At 42.9% G+C, this 12,208-nt stretch overlaps 1 protein-coding gene across 2 annotated transcripts; it reads left to right on the forward strand.

The window, feature by feature from the left end:
• Nucleotides 1–666: 666 nt before the first annotated feature.
• Nucleotides 667–11,307, forward strand: LOC124297215 (hemolymph lipopolysaccharide-binding protein-like). Of its 2 annotated transcripts, XM_046747989.1 has the most exons (4): nt 667–890; nt 1,154–1,232; nt 1,317–1,578; nt 11,085–11,307. In XM_046747989.1, the coding sequence occupies exons 1-4, from the start codon at nt 767–769 to the stop codon at nt 11,223–11,225; spliced, it is 606 nt and encodes a 201-aa protein (XP_046603945.1). In that variant the 5' UTR covers nt 667–766; the 3' UTR covers nt 11,226–11,307. The 2 variants fall into 2 exon arrangements, with proteins under 2 accessions (XP_046603945.1, XP_046603944.1); XM_046747988.1 differs by lacking the exons at nt 667–890; nt 1,154–1,232; nt 1,317–1,578 and adding exons at nt 10,203–10,396; nt 10,660–10,738 and having other exon boundaries at nt 10,823–11,307.
• Nucleotides 11,308–12,208: the final 901 nt, after the last annotated feature.

Here is a 12,208-nt window from a genome sequence, read left to right on the forward strand (position 1 = left end):
ATCTGATCCAGCTAATATAAAATATGAGCTTATTTCTTTCTACTTCATGATTTTTGTTGATTTGTATATACATTTTGTACATTCTCGCGTATTAAAATTTTTTAATAACAAAAATCATGCGCACAATCAAGAAGAACGTCACGGAGGCATTTGAATAAATCGATCGATTGATTTTTGATTTAAAGAAAAAAGACAGCACGGAGAAGAAAAATAAAATTTAAGTGAAAAATCACTGTCTGCATACAATTACGTCCATTTGATTCAACTATGTTCGTGCAAACAATGGTGAGGATATTTGTGTTTGTGAAAAAGAACCTGATCAATAAATTTTTTTCGGCAAATGTGCTTCATTTAAATGATATCGTACATATATAACAAGTGTCGGTGAATTTTGTCGTTTCAAAAATTTTCCTGTTTACATATTGTAAAGAGAATACGACAAATTGAGTAGATATGATATCGTACCAAAAATTTCGGAGGAAAAAAATATTTCAACGTCTGGAGTGACGATTAAAGATATATCCCGCATCATTGCGGTACAGATACGAGAACTACCAAGAATTACAAAAATATTAATAATCAAACTATTACGAAACCTCGTGACCTGCAGCTGCCTTGTGATAAACTCATGCGGGAATTGCCAGCGATTATGAGTGTTTGATGAGCTATAAATTCGGTTACAATTCTCTCGCTGACAGTTTGGGAACAGCTATTTGCGTAAAGAGAAGAAGAAGAAGACGAAACTTTCAGTCTTTACCGTGTCTCCATGTCCACAAAAACGGCTACTATGTTTGTAGCCATCCAAGTTTTGCTCTGCTTCACACTGACCCTGATCCAACAAGGGTCCTGCAATATCACCTACATCTGGGTCTACAATAATCCAACAATCGGTGAGTGTTTTAAACGAGAAATGCAAACTTGTATACAAGTGATTAGATTTGAAAAATGTCCAAAAATGGTCAACATCTGTGCGAAGCAGTGTCGAATGGCTTATCCGAAAAATGAGAAAAACTTGAAGGACCACTTGAAATCTTGATCCTTAATTGCGCAATTTGAAACGTTGAGGTGTTGGACGTTTCGGACCTTATACTGAGATTCAACGTTAGTTTTTAAAACATAATTTTATACATAATATTTTTATCATTCCGTACAGCTTACAAGACCGAAAATTCAGCGATGCCGTGGATCCGGCGAGGAAGCGGCGAGTCAGCGAACCGAAGAAACGATTACACGTAACTGCTCATCGCATGATTCAAAGCCTTACACTTTGTATTTTTTTCAACGTTTTATAACCGTCATTTTTGTAATTTTATTAGATACCCGTCAGGCGCTGCTTCTGGGTACAAGGTTCACACTCAAGCGGTTGTTTGGTCGCAAGCTCGTAGGATTTGCGCCGATGAGGGCGGTCATTTAGCCATTATAAACTCCGTGGCCGAGGCGAACATGGTGTCGGAGATCTTCGAGAAATCGGAACCAATTATTGGGTCAGCTTGGCCCGATTTTGCCAGCATTGGTTTTCACTGTCTCTTCGAACCAGACGTGCAGTACGTCACCATTCATGACCAGACTTTGGAAAAGGCTGGATATGATCGGTGGTTCCCAGGCGAACCTACCGTTGACGCTGACGCTCCGGAACACTACGGATCTATCCATAAAAACGGCCTATTGGACAATCACCGTGCAACCACTCCGTTAGGCTTTATATGCGAGCTTCCGATTCATTGACCTGCAAGCTTAACCCCAAATCAAATGAAAATAATGAAGATAATGTATATATCCTACCGCTGCGACATACGAGTTGGTTATTCATTTTTGTACACTCGAAAAAAATAATAAATAAAATTTCGTCCTAGCAACAAAATTTCAGGGTTAATATATATCCGACCGAACATTATTTCCACACAACCAAAAAGTTTGGTTGATTTTATAGAGCGTAGAAAACAAAATGTTTTAGTGTATTTATATCTGAAAAAAGGTTTGGCAACACAATCCCATAGATTCTGTCGCGATTGCGAAATCAGATCTACACAGTGAAACCATTTTATAAAGATTGAAAAATGATTGATTGATTATTGTGACTGAAAACATTATCGTTGGATCGTAATTTACGCTACATGGGTTACGTGCCACGTCAAACAATGACAACGAAATATGCCATTGTGAATTGACAGGCTGATTCAATGGTGTTACAAAGAGTATTTTGCCAGTTCATCAAATTTTTTTTTATTGAAGTACGCTGTAAAATATCGTTGGATAGCGATAATAAATTAGTAAGCTCTCGTGATTTCGTAAATTTTACCAATCTTTATCTACGCAATAGTTTAATGAACAGCATGAAGCGATTTAGGCGAATCTACCAGAGTAATATTTCATTAAATTAACTAAATTAATATCGGGATGTCGTATTTATAAGTATATTGTAGGTATTCAATTACTTTCTGTTGCAATTTTGGAAGAATTATTTCATTAATTTTGTGTTTCCATGGGAAAATTTTCTACAAAATGCGTCTAAAAATTGATTCTGCTTAAAAACGGAAAATGTTTTCTCTGGGTGTACTGGCTCTGCTTCCTTTCTATCCCTACTCTTTCATTCCTGTTAAGCTTGATGTTTATTGTGGTTCGATGAGTGCCAACAGTTTCAAGTCCCGTACCCAATTAGGAAACGATGTATCCATTTACATTACTTACACTCCAGAAATCCGGTCTCTGAATATAGGCATTATAAACTCCGGTCTAGAAGTCTACTGACTATAGGTCAGTGCAAAAGCATATAAAGTCATAATACCCCATCAAAAAAAGATTCATGTTTACTTGGAAACTGTAACAAGTTTAGGACATCGTAGAGTGATAAACGATCGTATTTGAATTGGGTAAATAAAATATTTCTTACACAGTGTAAAACGTGTATGACACGTTATCAATCACATATTCATGATATGATACTGTAATCACGGGTCGTTGGAGCATGTTTAACTTATACCATGTTTCAGTGCTGATAAAAATGTTGGATCTCAGTGGCTGGAGCTGATTGCAGTTGCAGATCTTATCGAGCTTCTGTCTAGTCGTAGTTAATTAATTCAGCTTTGATTATGCCTAAATCAAATGATTTGCCGCGATTGCACGAATTTTCAGAAATAATTTTTTACAACCAAGTGCACCTAGGTTATTTTAACAGTGGTTTGTCGTTGACAAGGACATACAAGATGCCCGAGTACAATTGGCGCGAACGAATTAACCGCAACATTCTGCGTCGAAATTCTTATCAAGTTATCCAACGTGCCCATGCACCGGAACCGAGATGCCACACGCAGAGATGAGTGCGGCACTAAAGACTTCTTCTCGTTTAAGACATGAATATACACGAAAGGCGATTGCGCGTGGTTACACGTAGGCAAGTAATGCCACGTAAGGTCCGGATTTGTATGTCTGATTACATGCATCGTTTGATGGGTGTAAGTGCAGAATCTACCAGGCGTGTAATTACCGGTTTCACGTAGAACGCCTGTCATAAAAACTCACGACTATATATACACCCGCCTGTCTATCTCGTGGTACTTGAGGATCCGCAGCCCACAAGGATCAGATCCTCCTTAACTTACGGGCAGGCGGCCAAGTAGCTGCGGGTACCGCATACGACCGTGTCCGCACAGTTAACTGCAAAGGTACGCGTATAGCGCTAAGGAGAATTTCTTCCGATCCTTTTTCCCAGCTCTAGCTACTTGAATATACCTATAACATTACTTACTTGCCGAGTATAATCGGTGCGTGCGCCTTGCCGATAACTGCCGAAGGTATAATTACCGCTGTACGATCCGCCTAAGAAGATTGAGCTTTTACGAATTGTTCATTCTGCGGTCGTCGGAACGCAACTGAATTTTGCACTGGTATAGCCTGTCACCTTCGTTTCGAACACTTCGTCTGTACCAGTTTCGTTCAATTCTGCAGTTGAGAAACTGCAACTCCCCGATGAAAATATTTTTCATGTGTGCAAAGTGCAGTAATTGTTAATTACTCATATCAAATTGGAACTTTATACGTATTATCAATCATATTTTGTTTCGCGTCGATCCAAAATTTCACAGTGTTTAGGTTAGTCATTCACTTCTTGGCTTGTAGAATCCTCTTGGTCAATGGCTGATTGCATTTTTCGCGAGTAAAACGGTTGCTCAAAAGTAGTGTAGAAAAGATGGTCGTAAAGATATGAAAAGGAGGTGCGAATGATCGCTGCCGCATGTCAGATAGGAACGAGAAACGGAATAGACCGATTAGTTTGCGGCGTTTGAAGCCGCAACTTAAAGGAGATGCCTGCAAAGATACGTTCGAGTCTGCACCGACGTATCAAAAACGAGGCAGGGAGTTGATACCTGGCAATAAAAGAGAGCGACGAAACCACGGAGTTAAGCAGACGAAGAAGAAGTAGAAAATTAGAGAGACGAATATATGAGCGAAAGCACGCGAAGCCAGGCAAGGATAAGCCGAAGGAAATAAGGAAGGACGATGGCTGCTGCAGAGCCAGTCAGACCACTTATCATTAGCCGCATCTGCCAGGCAGTCGAGGTAATTGTTTCCTTTGGTTTATAGTTTTATTCGACAAGCTCGCGATGATATCTTGGCTTGTTTTATACTCCTCGAGGCGGGTACGCGGAGCCAAGAAGACGATGGCTGCTCCTCCGCGGCACTCCGACGAATTTCTAAGCCTGTATCCAGCCGGCCTAATTCCACTCTGATTACATATTTTTATTTCCAGCAACATATGTATATACACGAGTTCCAGGATATTCCCAAAAACTCGGGACCATTTATCGCGTAGACCGAAGAGGCACCGCGGGAATCGCGCTGCGTATTAGGAGACCACGAATCCGCGGCGTTTTCGACGTTGCGGTGCGGCAGTCCTTCGGTTATTATGGGGGGAGGGAAAAATACCGGAGGGCAAATGCAATTTTGCATGAGGCGGCGAGATGCGGGATAAACGATAGGTCCGCCGAGCTCTCTTAATTCCATACGAACAGGCGGAGACCAGCCACGGATCTACTAACGTTTCCTCGAAAATACTTCGCGGCTCCCGGCATGAACGAGCTGCGCTAGCATTTCGCCGCCGGTTCGTTTCGTGCACGCCCAACGTCCCTTGCGACTGCCACTCCGAGCTGTTATTACCCACGGATTTCCATATCTTGGCTAGACGAGCTAAGACTGCCTCCTCCGCTCGATCCTTCGCGATGCCAGCTTGGATTCGAAAAGATGGCGCAATGCGGAGAAGGCCTCGGGCTGGTGTGGTACCAAAATGGCCGACGGCCGTCGCTTCGCTTCCACTTCCAATAACGCAGCTATGCGTTGTTTCGTGGGAATCGGAAAGCGTTTTTCGTTATCTCGATGAACGGATGGTCCAGTTTCACCACGAATTATTCTTCGAACGATTGGTGGATTGTTGAGAAGTTTGTAACGTTTCTGCACGCAACGCTGACCCCTGTTGATATTTAAAAATTATTACAGAAATGACCTACAGCTACTGCGTTTCGGAAAAGAAACAAGTGACGCTTGACGCAGCATTCGCGAATGAAATTCGAGAATCGTTGCAGCGGTCTAAGGATGCCGTAATAGCCTAGCAAGAGCGGGCGTTGGTTTGTCATTTATGAACGCGTGCCGAGGGTTTGGCAGCAGCTGTCCCGGCTCTTCGCCCTTTTTGGATCTAGGTACACGCCCAGATCTGCACGAGCTACTCGTGCAGTGCCTATAATGACTGAGACTGCGATTGACTAGGCATGCGACAGAGAGAAAGAGAGAGAGAGAGGGAGGGAGAAAGAGGGAGAGCCGCTGCGCAAGAATTAAACCTACGCACTTTTGATGGGTGTGTTGCCCGAGGACCGGAAATGCGCGTTGCGAAACTGGAAACCCGATGCCACCTTCCTCCGCGGACTCCTTCCTGTCACCCGAGCTTCTTCTGGGTTTCAACGGGCGCTGCTCCTCCTCCGGGAGACGCTAACAGCGATTGTCCGTAATGGGGTTACGGAACTCGGGCGCTCCTTCGAAGGAACCGCTGCCGATCTCACCCTAGCGGCACACGACGTCTGGAAGGTACAAGGGTGCAGGGCTTATTATTACTCTTGAATAACCTCCGAATGCACAGGAGGCTGTGGGCTGGTCTGGGCAGGAACCGAAGAGCCGGCTTGCCCACCGATGCGTCATTCGGCTCATTGTGCCTAACGGAATGTCACCGTGGTGCACACATGTATGCGCGAATGGCCACGTGCCAATTCTGACGAGTCCAAATTCAGTCGCAGCATCGTGGAATTATCGTGCCGCCAAAGACGAATGCTTAACTCGAATTCCTAAATCGTGACCTTCTTCCCTGTCCGAACGACACGACTGTACGTAACCGAGAACGATGACAAGTTCTTGTTCATTGCATCGTTGATGTTTTAGGAAATGGTCGTAAACTCCAACGCGGCTTAGGTAATCGTCCTGGCCATTTGTTTTCCGAAACGCGATATCCTCAAAGGTCCTTCCGCCGGCTTCGGGTTACGAAACAACCAGTGGACAACGTCAGTGCATGTATCATGTGCGGGGTGTTGTTACGTTTCCTCCTTCCTTCCTTTCTTTTTAATGACTCGCCAGGTTATTTCCATCCAGAAACCAACCGCGACTGTTTATCTTCTCCCATTTTTCGGAGTCGGATAGCTTGCAAAAACATATGTTGTTACGAGAAAATTGGCAACGCGTGCGCCGTATTTGTCACCGGAAGTCGGTAAGCTTGCCAATGACGTACCGAACAAACAAATCAGCTAACACGACTCGCGATTAGTCGGAAATGAAAGCATTATTTTTTTGAAAATTCGGTACCATTGGTTGACTTCTTTCTCTCGCAACGGTATACGTGCATTGTGCCCGCTAGTTACGGATACATCGCCGAGTCTCGCGCGTGGCGTATAGTCAAAAATAACAGGCTTCGACTAACTTGAATTCTCATGGAAACGAAGGGGGCCGTAATAACTACAATCATTGCTCGATACGAGGATATCTGATCGAAGCAGGACCACGGAATAGGTTCGTCGATGTTTTGAAAATATATTTGATTGCAACTGTGAGGTTGTGGCGCGGCGGCAGGAGCCGCTCTCCAACCGGCAGATGGTTTACACCTATTTCTTCCCACCGTATTTTCGGTAGTAAACAAATTCGGAAGCGCATCTGTCCGTGGTTTCCTCTTTTTCGTATTTTATTTTACCCCAACTAAACAATCATAGCCTCGCTCTGTTTCGTAGTTTATTTTTCGATTGTTTGCATATTTATTTATTTATTTTTTTTTCATTTTGATCAACTCGCTCGCCCAACACCCGGTGCGACTACAGATCGCCAAACTTATCGCAGGAAGGCTTGACGATAAGGCGAAAAATCGGCAAAAACTTTGAATTCCTGTATATCGCGGAGTTGGAGCACTGCAGGGTGAAAAGTACCCGACATCCTAAAGCCTGTTTTTAATTTTTTCTGCAGTATTATTCCATCACTTCCGGCTCCCTCGGGTGTTAACTGGGTCTTGCTTCGTTGCGTTACTCAAGTTTCGAATTACGGGTCGAACGCGGCTCAAAGGGCCGAGAGAATCTGTGACAATGGCGCGTGCAACGGGGAGCCGGAGGAGGTTGGCTCGCAAGCGCGGATGGAAGGTTTGCTAAGAAATCTACGGTCATGTATGCATTCGCTTTTCGATCCTTGAATGAGCCAAAGATCTGGACCGTATCCCTAGGGATAATTCATCGGTTGCAGGGGTTGTACCGAAGATATTCACGAACGGTCCCTTCGCCCTCGCACATAATCGCTCTTCTTTGACACAGTTCTTCAATGCTGAACCCACCGTAGAATGATACCGCCGCATAAATCATTGAAGCGAGATGTATGGTCATCGTGTTACAGATGTTTATCATGTTTAAACTCAGCCTCAGGACGAGCGGAACGAAATTTATTGCACTGAGATATATATTCATATGCTGAACTTTTTAGGGTTTCGTTTTACAATCATCTTTTCGCGATTTATCTCACTTTTGAATTTCAACGTAGTTCTACAGTCCGTATTCAGTGCAGACCACGGTTTGAGAAACTTTTTGGATAGTCGGCCAAGTGAAACGCGCATATTCAGGTATCCAGTAGCGGGCAAACTATTGGCGAAAGAATACGAAGGTCAAAAATATGATTTACCTCGATTTTATACCAACGGTATAATTCGCTTCACAAAGATATATTGCCGAAAATTTACAACGTTTCATGTGAAAATAGTAAATTCCGACTTTCTCATTCTACAGGGTTGTTTGAATTCAATAAAAACCCGTGTATTTTGCAGAGAGATCTGAACTGATTTCTGCCTCTCACAGACTACTCGCCCGTTATGTTAAAAGTGTTTTGGAAAAATCTCGGTCTCTTCACAGGAGATACACAGCGTTGTTTCGTCATTGACATACCGAAACAAAAACCAACGAAAAGAAACTCCGCCTCTTATTTGATACCCCTGAATTATCCGCATTGCTGGTTATAATTTCGAGCGTGTGAATGACGCTATTAGAGCGCGTGTTGCCAGAAACGAATATGAAGCAGTAAGTTGAAGCGGAGGCGTGTCATTAGTCGGACTCTTCAAACACTTGGAACGATCCAAAGAGCTCTGGGAAAGGTATAAAAGCATACAGAGAGCGCATGAGCGCAGGTAATTCGACGAGGCATTAATAACGCATTAATATCCGCCCAGCAGCTCTAATCGACAATCCTATTGCGACGGTTCTTGGTGTCGCGGGTCGCGGAGTTCACCAGCTTCGGTACGTACCCTGCGGGTTGATGGCTTGTGAGTAGAGTCGATGCCGCGGGTGTAGGAAACGCGAAGGAGATCTTTACACCGACAACCGGCAATTTCCACCAGTTTTTGTCAACTCAATTTCACGCCTGTGTCAGCGTGGTTAATTATGACGTTAACAACCGATACGATGTGATCCGCACTGCTCGTTTAAACTCGTATTAATAACCGTAGAGGACTGCTCCCAGCCTTTCGACGGACGTTTTTTACCCCAGATCCCGGAACGCACATTCGACTATTAACAATCGCACTTTTTGCCTCGATAATGACAGTCGTCATATTGTGTAAACCCACCATCATCCCACGCGCTCTTCATCAGGCGTCTGTTTCATTCTGTGGGAGCTGATTTTCAACCCCGTTGTAAATTTTACACGCTAAACAATCACTGTTTTCCATTCGTGTAACGATCATCCAAAGCTCCTGCGGTACTGATTATACTGATCTCCAGTTGCGTTTATCTGCTTCCTCCTCATGCCTCACAAACGGGCTTAATGACGGCTTTCAAAAGTTATTGGCTTGTATACCGCTCGTTTCCTACTTCGAGAAATAACGAATTTAGAGCAGTCGGCAATTATACCGACAGTCAGACCTTGCGTAATGTTAATTTACGTTTATACTCGCACAATGGTCGAGCGAATAGAACGATCGGGTATAGAATCAAGAATCATCCCGAGCGCCTAGAATTAACCGTGACTTGCGATTTTGATTTTTGAATCGAATAAGCCACGATCGAAAGCATTTTCTTGCTTTCATCGCGCAAAAACTTCAGCCTCTTCCTTTTTAATAACAAAAATCATGCGCACAATCAAGAAGAACGTCACGGAGGCATTTGAATAAATCGATCGATTGATTTTTGATTTAAAGAAAAAAGACAGCACGGAGAAGAAAAATAAAATTTAAGTGAAAAATCAATGTCTGCATACAATTACGTCCATTTGATTCAACTATGTTCGTGCAAACAATGGTGAGGATATTTGTGTTTGTGAAAAAGAACCTGATCAATAAATTTTTTTCGGCAAATGTGCTTCATTTAAATTATATCGTACATATATAACAAGTGTCGGTGAATTTTGTCGTTTCAAAAATTTTCCTGTTTACATATTGTAAAGAGAATACGACAAATTAAGTAGATATGATATCGTACCAAAAATTTCGGAGGAAAAAAATATTTCAACGTCTGGAGTGACGATCGAAGATATATCCCGCATCATTGCGGTACAGATAAGAGAACTACCCAGAATTACAAAAATATTAATAATCAAACTATTACGAAACCTCGTGACCTGCAGCTGCCTTGTGATAAACTCATGCGGGAATTGCCAGCGATTATGAGTGTTTGATGAGCTATAAATTCGGTTACAATTCTCTTGCTGACAGTTTGGGAACAGCTATTTGCGTAAAGAGAAGAAGAAGAAGACGAAACTTTCAGTCTTTACCGTGTCTCCATGTCCACAAGAACGGCTACTATGTCTGTAGCCATTCAAGTTTTGCTCTGCTTCACACTGACCCTGATCCAACAAGGGTCCTGCAATATCACCTACATCTGGGTCTACAATAATCCAACAATCGGTGAGAGTTTTAAACGAGAAATGCAAACTTGTATACAAGTGATTAGATTTGAAAAATGTCCAAAAATGGTCAACATCTGTGCGAAGCAGTGTCGAATGGCTTATCCGAAAAATGAGAAAAACTTGAAGGACCACTTGAAATCTGGATCCTTAATTGCGCAATTTGAAACGTTCAGGTGTTGGACGTTTCGGACCTTATACTGAGATTCAACGTTAGTTTTTAAAACATAATTTTATACATAATATTTTTATCATTCCGTACAGCTTACAAGACCGAAAATTCAGCGATGCCGTGGATCCGGCGAGGAAGCGGCGAATCAGCGAACCGAAGAAACGATTACATGTAACTGCTCATCGCATGATTCAAAGCCTTACACTTTTTATTTTTTTCAACATTTTATAACCGTCATTTTTGTAATTTTATCAGATACCCGTCAGGCGCTGCTTCTGGGTACAAGGTTCACACTCGCGCGGTTGTTTGGCCGAAAGCTCGTAGGATTTGCGCCGATGAGGGCGGTCATTTAGCCATTATAAACTCCGTGGCCGAGGCGAACATGGTGACGGAGATCTTCAACAAGTCGGAACCAATTATTGGGACACCATGGCCCGATGCTGCCAGCATTGGTTTTCACTGTCTCTTCGAACCAGACGTGCAGTACGTCACCATTCATGACCAGACTTTGGAAAAGGCTGGATATAATCAGTGGTTCCCAGGCGAGCCTTTTGTTGACGGTACGCAACACTACGGATGTATCCATAAAAACGGCCAATTGGACAATCACCGTGCAACCACTCCGTTCGGCTTTATATGCGAGCTTCCGATTCATTGACCTGCAAGCTTAACCCCAAATCAAATGAAAGTAATGAAGATAATGTATATATATATCCTGCCGCTGCGACATACGAGTTGGTTATTCATTTTTGTACCCTCGAAAAAAATAATAAATAAAATTTCGTCCTATCAACAAAATTTCAGGGTTAATATATATCCGACCGAACATTATTTCCACACAACCAAAAAGTTTGGTTGATTTTATAGAGCGTAGAAAACAAAATGTTTTAGTGTATTAATGTCTGAAAAAAGGTTCTTTCTTCTTTACACCGACAACCGGCAATTTCCACCAGTTTTTGTCAACTCAATATCACGCCTGTGTCAGCGTGGTTAATTATGACGTTAACGACCGATACGATGTGATCCGCACTGCTCGTTTAAACTCGTATTAATAACCGTAGAGGACTGCTCCCAGCCTTTCGACGGACGTTTTTTACCCCAGATCCCGGAACGCACATTCGACTATTAACAATCGCACTTTTTGCCTCGATAATGACAGTCGTCATATTGTGTAAACCCACCATCATCCCACGCGCTCTTCATCAGGCGTCTGTTTCATTCTGTGGGAGCTGATTTTCAACCCCGTTGTAAATTCTACACGTTAAACAATCACTGTTTTCCATTCGTGTAACGATCATCCAAAGCTCCTGCGGTACTGATTATACTGATCTCCAGTTGCGTTTATCTGCTTCCTCCTCATGCCTCACAAACGGGCTTAATGACGGCTTTCAAAAGTTATTGGCTTGTATACCGCTCGTTTCCTACTTCGGGAAATAACGAATTTAGAGCAGTCGGCAATTATACCGACAGTCAGACCTTGCGTAATGTTAATTTACGTTTATACTCGCACAATGGTCGAGCGAATAGAACGATCGGGTATAGAATCAAGAATCATCCCGAGCGCCTAGAATTAACCGTGACTTGCGATTTTGATTTTTGAATCGAATAAGCCACGATCGAAAGCATTTTCTTGCTTTCATC

The sequence above is a fragment of the Neodiprion virginianus genome, chromosome 2 (assembly GCF_021901495.1).
Source record: "Neodiprion virginianus isolate iyNeoVirg1 chromosome 2, iyNeoVirg1.1, whole genome shotgun sequence".
Taxonomy (NCBI): Eukaryota; Metazoa; Arthropoda; class Insecta; order Hymenoptera; family Diprionidae; genus Neodiprion; species Neodiprion virginianus.